We start from the raw sequence: 14327 nt of genomic DNA on the forward strand, positions 1-14327 counted from the left end.
TGCCCTTTTTATCTATGTGTTATAATTGATTATGTATGATTTTAATATGGTTCAACCATTAATAGAGTTTTATATGCAAAGTCTTGTTCTAAAATGGTACCAAAATGTTTTACATACTGTATAATGTAAAAATGTTAGAATTTATTATGATTTATTAGAGCTATGTTTTCCGTAAGTTGCCCCGTCAAAGTTGCACCTACTCCTCAATGCAGGGCTTTCGAGCAGGGAGGGTGTGTTGGGTAGCGTGTGTGGTGACTGGGCAGAGAGCAACGGTGAACGTGAGGGTAAATCTTCATAGCCATTCCCTCCACCGTTCACATGCACATTCAGAAGTAGCTTATTCTTTTTCCCATTCCTGAAGACCAGTAGAGAAACCACATTACACACAAATACACAGGATACATAACCAAAACACAAATACAAATGACATATGATATGAACACATTTTTTTACATGATTTTACATCAGGATCAATAAAGTGTGATATTCTCAGGTCTTTTCTCAACTTTCCTTTCTTTATCTAATCTTCAAGACCTCCAAACTGACAGCTACACCAGAGAAATTTGCTAAAGCTACAGACCAAAGAAAACTACACTCACTTTAGCGGAAAAACTCACCATTTTGTTGCACTTCCTCAACTGCTGCCAATTCCTACCTTCTGCACAATTTCCATTTGCATTCAGAGGGTACGTCTAAGCATAATCTCAGTATTTAGCTCAAGTTTTGATTTAAATTAAATGGACTGAGTAAAAAAACTGAGGAAATATCCATCCATCCATCCATTATCTGTAACCGCTTATCCAATTTAGGGTCGCGGGGGGTCCAGAGGCTACCTGGAATCATTGGGCGCAAGGCGGGAATACACCCTGGAGGGGACGCCAGTCCTTCACAGGGCAACACAGACACACACACATTCACTCACACACTCACACCTACGGACACTTTTATGTCGCCAATCCACCTGCAACGTGTGTTTTTGGACTGTGGGAGGAAACCGGAGCACCCGGAGGAAACCCACGCGGACACGGGGAGAACACACCAACTCCTCTGAGGAAATAAAACATTTCTAAATAATCATGCATGCATTTGGAGAGGAGAAATTGTGGAAATTAGATTTCTTTTGCTAACATCCTGATCCTTATCCTTCCTACAGTGACACAGCAGCTGACTCAAGCTTTCAAAGAACTTTGTAAGACATCTAAGGTCAATACTTTAAATAATTCCAAACACATTCCAAATAGAAGAATAAGAAAAATCCCTACAGCAATAGGGTTCTATGCTTGAAACCTAATAAATAACCATTTGTGATGTGGCATGTAAAAGCCCAAACCTGAATACCTCCTGAACTAATTTAAATTTGAAAAACAAATGTTTAAACAACACAAATATTTAAAGAATTATTTGACTTTCCAAATAAGTGTGTATAATAGGTTGGACCTACTTGCTGGGTATCGGCTCATCCACTCGGTTGGCCAGCTGTGTGTGGCTCTTGCTGCGGGGTAAGTTGAAGTTGGGTAGGAGTTGCCGCAGTCTGTTGGATGAGGGTGGTGGGGTGTAGGGGGGCAGGACACTCCTAATTGTGGGTGGAGTAACAGGAGGAGTTGAGGCCAGGCCCAATGGCTTGTGTCTGAACTGAGGTGAGGTGTGAAAGGGGTCAGTCAGTCCATCACAGGCATACAAAGAGGGATAATCCAGAGAGGACACAGCGGACACTGAGATGGAGCGAGGAGCACAGGGGCCTGTGGAGTTCAAAGGATGTTCCACTATCCAGGGAATACCATCGTCTTTCAACTCCCTTCCTGCAAAGAGACCAACTTTATTAATTCAGCCCGATTTTAAAACAGGTATGGCTTTGAAATCTGACTGACTGAGCCCCTTTAAAATCACTCTGTTGTTCCAAATACAAACGCTGTCTGAGTCATCTTTTTGAACATTTAACATGTACACACTTGGAAGAGTACATTTACTGCCTAATTTTCTCATGTTACCAAACAGATGTTTGCAATGGCTAGCATCATGCTGAATGAGGCATGCACAAGAACAGTTCTGCTCTCTTGATAACTAAGCCTTGGATGTCTGAGATATCACAGAGGACTAAACTTGCAGTTTCCAGATGGCAAGACAAAAAAAAGACAGTTATGCCGCACAGGAGACCCATAATTTCTATCCTATAGTAATGCAAAGTCACAGTGGAGTAATGTCACTTGTGCAGAAAATGTTATATATTTTGATTATCATTAACAACAGATTTCTTAAAAACCAGTGCAGTTAATAATATTGTATGTAGACAACACAATATAAGTAACACATTGCTGCTAGTTGTTTATTGCATATTTTATACTGTAAGGAGACTGCAGATGACCAGGCTTGTTACATGAACATAACTACAGCTAGAATCCTTAAGGTTAAATAGAACTCAAAGTTTCAGTGGTTAAACATTTTACTCTCTGCAGCTGCAGGAAGTCAAGTGGCTTGTTATGGCTAATATGCATCTGATGAAAAAGCTGGTTTGAAATTCATACCACTTACCCTTATACGGCAGCAAAATTGGGCAGTATTAATCCATCATGTCATTCTAAAAACATATTAGCTAGAATTTGGGAAATATTCCCTCAGTGGCAGCTGCTCTTCCATAGTCTGAAGCAGTGTTTGTATACCTGGCTCTGAGCAGGTAGCGTGGGACTGACCTGGGTCAGTGGCACTCTTTAGGCAGGAGAGGGCAGCAGTGACACGGGAACATTCATCAGCACTGGAACCCAGTCGCCTCATGGTCTCCTGCACCTGAGCACCTGACATCTGCAGCAACGCATCCAGAGATAACTTTCCTGGTACTGCCTGAGAGAGAGAGAGAGAGAGAGAGAGAGAGAGAAAGAAAGAAAGAAAGAGAGAGAAATCTCATATCTATTCCTTATCATTTGGACCTTGTGATTGTAATCCCTTTAGACTCTATTCACAAATTAATATGGAGAAAACATTTTTTAAAGTTTTTTCAAAAAATATATTTTCAATATGGAATTTTCTAAACATCCAGTTGTTTTACGTCATCATGTCAGCAGTAACCAAGGTTCAGGAAATGGAGGATTAAGGAGAGGTTTATGTAATACTGTCAGCTTCCAAAGAACTAAATCACCAGGACTCTCAGGAACACTGCAGGGTAATTGATGGAAGAGGATATTTTCCTCTTTTGAAGGAATGTGCAGAAATGTAGAAAGGCAAAGAAGTATTTGATCCACAGCAGGTGAATGATAGAATCAGTAGGCATCTGCCATAGGGCTTATACTGATATACAATGTCACACTATGGTTTTAAACACTTACACACATACAGTACATATATACACATGTAAACCATCTCCCTTCTACAAATAGAATAAAGACTTTTTGTAAGATACATCCTCAATAGGTGACAGGAAAAAAGCATTGGTTTTGGTAATGATACTGGTAATCACTGTATGACTACAAATTAAACTTATGCACCTATAAAACTAATGAGATCTTGTATTTCTAATCAGATCCTGCAAAACATTCAAATTAAACATGGAAATGAGGACAGAGCTACATTATGTCAGGCCATGAATGTGAAAAATCTGCCATTTTTGCATTTATATAAACACAGATGCAGTCACAATCCATTCACACACACACATCAGATCATCATGAATTTATTTATACACAGTTTCAGCCACAGTGCGAGCTTGACTGCCTCTGAATCAGGAAATTCAATAGATCACAAACACAGTTACAATTTTTTAAAATGCATATATGAACAAGATCTAGATAACTAACCCTAACTGCTACATCCTGCTCAGGGTTTGAATCACTGGGCACAAGCCAGGAACACACCCTGGACAGGGCACTATCCACCTTAGGATATACACACACACACACAAACAGGCAATTTTACACAGCTAATCTATCTACCAATATGTGTTTTTCAACTGTTGGAGGAAACTGATACACCTGGAGGACACCCACAAAGGCACAAGGAGAACACAACAAACACCTCACAAAATGTCACCTGAGGTGGTGATTGAACTTACATCCAGAGAACCCCAGAACTTGTTGTACCACAGTGCTGCCCACGGGACTATTTGCAAACTTAAATGTCCAAAGAAACAGTGACTGGGACACAGGCTGAATATACGATCAGATCAAGCTTTTTCAATTAATTGCAGTATTTACCATATATATGTTACTCTAGTGTTTACTAGAGTGCAATATGGGATCTGCACAATATGTAAATAAAAACAGGATGCAATAATGTTCCAATCATTTAAACCCTATCCATAAACGAAGTAGTGGATTAAAAACAGGAAAGCTTCTGTAGTGGAAATCACTGCATGGGCTCAGAAAACCACTGTCTGTAAACACACTTGTCCCTACATCCACAAAAGCAAAGATGCAAAAGGGAAAACTGTTCTGTGGTCCGATGAACGATGAATAATTTTAATTTTTTTCTGGAAATTATGGATGTCACGTCCTCTGGGTTAAAGAGGAGCGGAACCATCTTTTTTGTTATAAGTCCATAATTCAAAAGCCAGCCTCCTTGATGGTGTGGGAATGCATTAGGGCATACGACATGGGTGAGCTGTGAAGGCATGAACAAAACCTGTTTTTGCGCAACATTGTCATTCAGCTGACGCCTTTTTTAGGGAAGGTCTTGCTTATTTTAGCTAGACAGTTTCAATCCACTTTCTGCATAGATGACAACAACATTGTTCCTTATGAAAAGAGCAGTGCTAAACTAGTTCAGACCCACTGAAAACATTCTGTGCATTATGAAATGAACAACACTATAAGAGAGACCCAGAAGGATTGAGCAGCTGAAATCATTTAACAAGAAATAATGGGAAAGGCTTTCACTTCCCCCCCCCCCAAAAAAAAAAAAAGTAATTGGTTTCTTCAGTGTTTTCAGAGTGTTGTGCAAGTGATGCAACACAAAAATGATGGTAAACATGCCCCTTTACTACATTTTTTTAAATATCCTGCTGCCGTTAAATAAAAAAGGGTAATATATGATATAAAATAAAATTATATTATCATAATATCTTAATTAAATATAGAGTTTATTGTTGCATTCTCTTGTTATTTACATTTTGCACTGGCTTTAGTCACTTTGCTGTTCATTGTAAGAATCTTCCCTTTTTACTAAAATTTAAATATTTTCAGAAACAATCTGAGTACTGAGTTTATATTCAATTATGAAAGTTAGTATCTACCAATTACTGAAGCAAAACAAAATCATACATGGCCTTTCAAAATTCAAACTCACTGAAACATTCCAAAATCTAGTATAAGGTTTTCTCAGGAGAATACAACTCATAACTACAGCAAAGGGAGACCACCTATCTATTTATGCCCTTTATTTTAGAAGAAATTACTACTATATGTGAAACTGTGTAAAATAGATTTTCTTTATATTTTCTTTTAAGAACAGGTGCCCTTAATGACGCAAACTGGCGGCCACACTCTGAAGTAATAGTTATTCAGCATAAATGAAGAAAATCTCATTCAGTGCAAAGGTGTGAAACATCTCAACCGAGACCTTGACAATGACTGGGACAAAAGCATATAACACACAGATGACAAGTATTTATCCATTCATTCGTTGTCTGTAATTGCTTATCCAACTGTTAGACACACCTATATCGTTGGTCCACCTTGTAGATGTAAAGTCAGAGCCAGTAGCTCATTTGTTGCTGCACCATTTGTTTTGGTCATCCTCTGGTCTTTCATCAGTAGACACAGGACGCCGCCCACTAGAGTTGCAAAATTCCGGGAATTTTGAAAGTTAACGGGTAATTTTGGGAATTATCAGGAATTCATGGAAATAAAATGGAAATATTCTAAGCTAAAGGTTAGAAACTTACACATATTAGGTAAAAAAATATATACTGAAACATAACCTTGGCTAAAATAATTAGATACGATACCAAAGCCGTGGAATAGCAAAGCTGTTCCTCAATCCCAGCCACATGGCACTTTACACATCGAAGGGCTGTTGAGACCACATCCCCTGCATTGTTCATTCCTCCATCACATGTACAGATGATTTCTTGAAATTTGACACTCACCGCTAGTAACAGCAATAGCGGTAATAGCACTGAAACTTTTAATCAACAATTAAATCAAGGTGTAATCTCACAGTTGCTTGCTATCTGGTAAATCAGAAAAGCTCAATGGGCAGTTTAATTTAAGAGACTAGTTTACCAAAGCTAGCAGGTTAGCTTATCAAGGCTAGCATAGGCTAACTACCTATATTTTTTTCCCTCAATGGGGTTCTGCGGGTCATGGTCACTGGACTGCCAGTCCTTCACAAGGTCACACACACACACACACACACACACACACACACACATTCACTCACACACCTATGGACACTTTTTGCAATCCACTTACAAGTGTGTGTTTTTGGACCGTGGGAAGAAACCAGAGCACCTGGAAGAAACCCATGCAGACACCGGGAGACCACACAAAACTCCCCACAGATAGTCACCCAGAGCCGGACTTAAACCCACAACCTCCAGATCCCTGGAGATGTGTGACTGCGACGCTACCTGCTGTGCCACCCTACCAGTAATAGCATACCTACCAAGAATTAATATTTATTACCATTGAAGACCATTAACTTTAGTGTTTTTACACATTGTCATTTTATTCAACAGAAAAACGCCATGTGCATCAACTATGACATCACATATGTCAGTTATTATTTGTATTGTTATGCCTTCATGTCTACTGTTGACAAAAAAGGTACATTGAAGATAGTGTATGATATAGTTTCTTTAAATTATCCAATAATTCCAATAAATTACCAAATTTGTCATGGAAAGTTCCGGAGCTAAAGTTCCCATGGAAATTTTCCAGTAATTTACTGAAAATTTATCTGAATTTTTCCACCCCTTTGCAACCCTACTGCCCACAGGACACTGTGGATGGATGCATATTTTTGGTTGGTGGACAGCTCTCCGTCTAGCAGTGACAAAGAGGGGTTTAAAAACTCCAGTATCACTGCTGTGACTCATCCGCTCATACCAGCAGAACACACACTAACACATCATCACCACGTCAGTGTTCCTGCTGCACTGAGTATGACCTTGCACCCAAATCATACCTGATCTGTGGTGGTCCTGTGAAAGTCCTGACCATTGAAGAACAGGGTGAAAAGGGGCAAACAAAGTTTACAGAACAACAGATGGACTCCAGCCTGTAATTGTGCTGCTGTGGACAGTGGAGCTGAGAGAATGGACAGAGTGTGGAAACAAGGAGGTGATCACAATGTTATGGCTGATCATTGTATCTTGTTGTGTCTAAAACACAAGGTAGAAGGGAAGGTGGTGTTTCAAATGATAATAATGGTAAATTTGTGATTCTTGGTTATCAAAATGTAATCACCATTGGTTGTATGTTTTTGTGTATGTGTGCGTGCGTGTGTGTGTCTGGGGAACCACCCAACAACTGTTATCTTAACAGCAGTCTGTGTGTATTTGTGGGCATGTGTGTTTTTGCAGACATGTGTGGTTGAAAGCAGTTGTGTGCCTTTATGCAGTGTGTATGTGTGTGTGTGTGTGTGAAGCATCAAGATACACCACCTACTAAGAGACAAAGAGAGAGATTAAAGCTTCACACACATTTCTCACTGGAATAGAGGGTTCACTTCCAGGAATCAGAGTGGAAGCTTCCTTTATGGACAAAAGCCAGATATGACCATGAGGCCTCCTGCAGCCTACAGCATGAGAATGGCTGAAAGATAAAATGTAGACTAAAACACAAATAACCTCTACAATACAGAATTTTTGTGTAGTGGTACCTTGTAATCTGCCATAACGGAGAAAAAAGAATTGGGCCTTAAAGCAAAAGAATGCACAATCGTATCAGACCAGACCAACATTAAGAGTTTTTACATCTATTGATTTTTTACAAGTCAGTTAGTCCTGGGTGATAAAACAATAACAATATGTATTGCGAAAGACACATCCTTGATAATGAAAAATGTTTAACTAAACGTTCGATAGTTTGACGTAAGTGTTTTAAACGTGAATTGTAAAACCTAAAGCTTAACAAATACACAACGCTGGCTTTATGAACACACTCTAAGTATGCGCCTGCCCTGGCTCTTAAACAGCCTACCAGATTCCTTCATGATGAGCCTACAAGTGACATGGAAACAGCCATTTCCCTGTAGTAAATTGAATATGAATGTTGTCATTGTACAACATACAACAAAATGCATTCTGCATTTAACCAGTCAGTGGCAGTGAACGAACACACACACACACACACACACACACACACACACACACAAAGTGCACTAGAGGCAGTGGACACAGACCTGGAGCGGCGGACAGCCACTCCCGCACCCAGGGAGTGGAGTGAATATGAGTTCAGTTTGAGTTTCAGCAAACAACATCATAAACATGGATATAAAGATTATTATACAGTCTCTGGACCAACTAATTAAAATATCAGGTTATTTATAGCTAGTTAAATGGACATGAATTGGTCATGAAATGGCTCTACTTGTGCTTACACACTATCGAATGTAGCCTAGCATTTTTAGTCTGTGCAGCAGGGCCTGCACAGAACTGTAAAAATGTTTTAAGAATGTTTTCATAACAAAGGACACTGTTTTAATGTTGTTTTTTTCACTGTATTTGTTTTTCACTATCTGTGGAGAACAATTTTTTGCTGCATATTTCTAGTGAAATTTTTCTGGTGAATTTGAGTAATTCGCATACGGTGTATATTATGTACTGATAAATATAAGAATATTTTCAATAATAATAATAAAACCATTAAAATTGAAAACATCTGGTGTATCCACCTTAAAATATTTAGAAGGGTTTTCTTTTAAAACTGTGACAATGTTAGTCTTATAGACCAATAAGTATGTCAAGTCATGTGTTTCAAAATTACCTAGAAGATATTTTTCCAACACTGTTTTAGATTAGTGTTCAATATTACAAAAGGGGTATTACAAAAGACAATATTATGATAAGAGTTAATTAACATCATATCATACAGCCTATATACCTGCAGTCCCATATCAACTTCAAGTCTTATTTCAAATATTTCGAAGAAGGTAGAACCATCATTCTGTTCTTATCCTTCACTCTTCACTAATTAGCTGCTTAAAAATTACTTATTGAACTGATGTGAATTTGTTACAGAAAGAAACACTCTATAATGTGTAGAGCACTGTACCTCTGGATTATGAATCCTGTTTTCATAAGGCTTTAAAAATGAATTTGGCATATATATCATGTATGATACCTGCTCTAAATATGTTGCATTTACACATAGAACATTTCTTAAAATGGGAATGTATGGAGGTTCTATAATGCATTATAATGCTTACTAACCAGGAGGTTTCATATGGTTTCATAATGTCCATAATGTACTTAGAAAATGGACCTATAAGCTATAAATAAATTGTAGAGAAAAGGTGACAACTCATTCATTTATTCATTCATTCATTTTCAGAACCTGCTTCATCCTGTCCAGTGTCATGCTTGGTCTGGAGCCTACCTGGAATCTGATATCATGAACACATGCACATATTTGTAACACTTTATAAGCAACTATACAGGTTTATGCCTTACATTAAAAGGTATAATGTGTGGCATTTAACACCTTATAGATGCATTTATATAGAATTATGGACACAAAATTATTCATTTCATTCATCATTGTCTGTAACCCCTTATCCAGTTCAGGGTCGTGGTGGGTCCAAGGCCTATCAATGGGAGGCAGGAACACACCCTGGAGGGGGTGGCAGTCCTTCGCAAGGCAACACTTGCTCATGCCTATGAACACGTTTTAGTCGCCAATCCACCTACCAACGTTAGGGCTTTTTTTGAACCGTGGGAGGAAAACACAGCACTCTGAGGAAACCCACAAAGACACTGGGAGAAAGCAACAAACTCCTCACAGACAGTCACCCGTAGCAGGGCTCAAACCTAGGAGGAATTATGACTAATTTAATCATAAACCACTCAGAAAAAAATATATATATTTATTAAATGTACCTTTTATCATGTGATGTAAGTTATAATAATATCTTTATCACAGTATACTTGAAATATCAAAGCATGGCAGAGACAAGCCAAGACAGAGTGTAAAAGGCTGTGTATATAAAGGCTTGACACATACCTATACCAAGATAGTGTCTAGACATGCCTTTCTCGCCTGTGTTTGGTGTTGATGCAACACAGGGAGTGATACTCAAAAAACTACACCAAGCACAAGTACAGAAACATGTGTCATGCATAAACAGCACTCTACTGGCATACACACACACAGAAATTCATTCTCACACCTCAAATATAAGCCCAAAGGAAAGCACCTTTCACAAATCATTAAACAGATCAGGCTCTCTGTCGGCTACCTGATACTGTGTTTCACATGAAATTTACAATCTACTTCAGACCTCTCTGAACCCAAAACCACCCCCACCATAGAACATTCCCTGTAGTGGGCACAACTGAGGAACACATAAACTGTTAAACAAACCAACTCCTTGAACAAAGCCTTCACAATATCCAATATATGACAGAATATGATGATATTTCATTGTACATCAGTGGGTATTCTACATTTTTCATGTATGTAACTTTACTTTGAGATACACTTACAAGATTTTTGTGGGTTTATGGCATCTCTCTGGCTGGTGATAGCACAGTTATGTCAGTATTGTCACAATGCTGTGTAAGGTTTCCTCTGTTGTGACTGGTGAGAGAAACTGTCCCATCATCTCTCACAGATCTGTAAGCCATTCTTTTAACACAGAGTATCATCATGTTTGTCCCGCCCATTCATGCAAAAGCTACAAACCAGGGGGGGTGGAGGGGCGTTGTACTTTGAGGAAGGGAATTACCAAATACTGCTGGCCATCTACCCTCCAGTACCAAAACACACCCACTGAACCTGGCTTGGCTATTACCAGATGAGTTGAATCAGGTGTTTGAGCAAAAAAAAACAAAAAAAAAACCCACCAAATTGCTATGGACACTGGAACTCCGAGACCTCCGAGTTAAACACCCCTGTCTTATAACTGGAACAGGGAGGAACACAAAAGATAAGGGAAAGTCCTACAAACCTGGGCAAAGCTTACTGAGATTGGAAAGCTTTGCTTAAAAACACAAAGACTTAGCTTTGTAACTGTTAACCAGACAGGAATACTTTTACCGTAAAAACTATGTAGCATTTATGTATTTTTCTTTGCTGATATCTATGCTGATATAACTAAGAACTAATTAAGAGCGACCTCATCTTCCATGCTTGTCACATAAACACTAACACCAGTAAAAAACACATATTGTCCAGCACTAAACAGGATCCTCTATTTGTATTTACTGACTATACTTTTAGTCACTGTGTTTAAAGTCACTGCAATAGCTCAGACATGAGTCTTTGAGACCAGAGAGACATTCAAACCACAAGAGAAGGAAACACATGAGCGTCACTTAAAAAAGTACATTCAGAAAAGAGAGAACATGTTTAAGGAACTAGAAACTACTACATACCTCTACGAAAGTTGTGTCTGAAGTAATCCTCTTTTAAATCTCATGTCCCAGAGATGTGAGAAAAATCTCAACCTGTCTTTAGAAGTGGCTCAGAAGTATGAGCGCAGCTCCTTCCACTAACCCTCCTCTTCCAGCACTCTTTCCCTTCCCTCCTCCTTTAGACTGTTCTGACCTTCCTCCCCCTCCTTCCCTCTCTGTCTCTTACTCTCCCACACACACACACACACGCGCAAACACACACAAACTTGGTTTTGCTCTGTCTCGCTCTCTCTCTTCCTGCCAGCATATTGGATCATTCTATCAGCAGCTCCCGGTCTCCACACTAAAAGCACATGGTCAGTGTGTTTCCTGTAAGCTATGGCCCCTCCCTTTCTCACTCTATTGCTCCACTTCAGTTCCACTCAGCTGTTGCTTTAACTCCAAGACTCAGGCTCAAACCTGATATAAATGCTATAATTATTTGGATGTAATCTACAATAACACTTGTATTGACATGTTTAATCACTGTAATTAAAGGAGTGAGCTAAGGCATAAGAATTTCTTCAGGACAAAATAAATGATTGCCTTTGTTACAAACCCTTGATGTAATGATCGAATGTCTTAAAGAAGACATATCAAAATAAAATACAGTATTGTTCTTAAATAAAAAGATTTAAAGCAGTAAATACATTTTTACTGTCTATATACAGAAACTAAGCTGTAAAACGTAATCAAAAGTGTAATAATTCTAGAGTATACGTTCATACCACCTATTTATTAATTAGTGTATTGTGTATGTGTGTGAGAGAGAGAGACAGACAGACAGAGTGTGAGTAATGGTAGAAAGTCAAAAAATGTAAGACTAAAGCAGAGGAAGTGAATCTTTGGGTGACACTGTGTTTCTTATTTCTCTCTGTTCTTCTCTTCCTTGAGAGAGAGAGAGAGAGAGAATGAATTTCCTCTATGGATTGTCAGGATGTGAACACTAAATGGACCATTAATGAATGTATGTCAGAGCTTAAGTTCCCAAACCAACGAAAGACTAGTTGCACCAGTCAGCAATGAGTATTAAAGTGAATACAGATTAATAAACCTTCATTATGCAACCTATCTAAAAGTACTTATATTATAAGCAAATGTATTAGAATGAGATGTCCATTTAGCATAAAAGCGGATTTTATAATAAAATCCCTTTATCTGTTAATAATCTGATATTTCATATGCACCACAAAAAAAAATGTAAATGAAAAACAACAAATATACATTTAAAAATATAAAAACGTATACATATCTACAAGGAGTCTCTTATTTGATATTTTCTGTAAAGCTCGCCTAACCATGAAACAGAAAGACTTTTGTGACTAAAGAGACTGCTCAGTACAGCAAGAAACCAGTCACCATTGACTCAAATGTTATTTAAAAAGATACTCCAGTCTCAATGAATGATGAGGATGAATTTGTGCCTAGATATTGTCCTCCTGTGACCTATCCGTATTCTGAACAAAGACTGAGCAAATCCAATAACCATTCAAGACACTGCTGATGAGTCATTACAGCCCTGAAATTCTAATGGAGAGGGAGAGATCTTGTTGGAGATCAAATGATACTGCTGGTGTAACATCTTTCTTTCATTTCCCAAAATTTGAGCCGTAACATGAAATGTCCTTGCTGCAGATGTATGGAGAAATTCCCTCAAATTTTGTGCTTTCAGCTTGTTCACAATGCTATGCTTGTGCAAACAGTGCGAAAGAGACAAGAACTATTTCCTTCCACTTCTGTAAGGTGTAAAGCCAATTTAAGACTAATATACATCACCTGAACTTTTAAATTAGTATTAGAAATTAGAAATTCAATATTATGACTTTGTCTATATATAAATAGTATCACAATATCACACAAAGTCTGCAATGTATAAAATACTGAAAATGTGTTAGTGGGCTTAATGTGCTCAGTTAAAAAGAGGCTAAAAATGATCAAATATTCTGTCTGTAAACAAATCTGAATCAGTGCCTTAAAATGTCTGGTGCATTTCTAAAAAATATGCCAAAAAGCCGCCTAGATTAAAAGCCCAGAAAGATGATTCCTGATGTCATTAAGATGGGAAATCACACTGTCAGTGCGCTTACACAGAACTTACACAAACACATAGAACACATTTTCCTAAACTGGGCAATCATGCAAATTCCTCTTGAGAGGGCCAGCCTGATCTTGTCTGCCCGAAGGGACATTCCTCTGAGCTTCCTGTGAAAACATCAACGCAGCCAGCTTTAGGCATTAACTGGCAGTATATGCACTTCTGCCAAGGTGGTCAGCACAGTGGCCTGTGACAGAGAACCATCCTCAGTGTATGGCACCACATTGGGCCTTGTCAACCCCCAGCTGCAAAAAAAAATGCATTCCTGCCCTGTGAATCACACTGCACACAGCCCACAGAAAATGAATAGCCTTTGTTGACCATTATAAAAGAATAATGACAAGCTGACATACTTTAAAACACAGAGCCAAGAGAAAGAATCCATACTAAACAAGCACTTCAAGGTTGCAATCAGATAAGAAAACCTAAAGCATATATATTCTTTAACCCGGAAAAATAAGCAATTCCTAGATGCATCATGATTCTCTCTTCAAAGAATGTATGTGGCCAGCTTTCAGGATCAGATATGTACATATACTCTCCATATCCCCTAGCATGAGTCAGATAAGTCATAATAAATCATGATTAAGTGTATTTTGGAAATGTCTGGCGGGAAAGAAAAAAAATGCAGCACCTGGTCATATATTTCCAAAGTATCAAAGGATATAATCGAGAGTAAACATGCTCTAC

At 38.4% G+C, this 14327-nt stretch overlaps 1 protein-coding gene across 2 annotated transcripts in view; it reads right to left on the minus strand.

The window, feature by feature from the left end:
• ksr1b (kinase suppressor of ras 1b) overlaps positions 1-14327 on the minus strand; it is a 39674-nt gene that overhangs the window by 11008 nt on the left and 14339 nt on the right. For both annotated transcript variants that reach the window (XM_066664776.1, XM_066664766.1), the window contains exons 3-5: positions 2688-2835; positions 1442-1799; positions 201-355 (exon numbers count right to left, since the gene is read on the minus strand). In XM_066664776.1, coding sequence (XP_066520873.1) covers positions 201-355; positions 1442-1799; positions 2688-2835 — 661 coding nt within the window. The remainder of the gene's footprint in view (positions 1-200; positions 356-1441; positions 1800-2687; positions 2836-14327) is intronic.

Source organism: Hoplias malabaricus, chromosome 1, assembly GCF_029633855.1.
Source record: "Hoplias malabaricus isolate fHopMal1 chromosome 1, fHopMal1.hap1, whole genome shotgun sequence".
Lineage (NCBI taxonomy): Eukaryota > Metazoa > Chordata > Actinopteri > Characiformes > Erythrinidae > Hoplias > Hoplias malabaricus.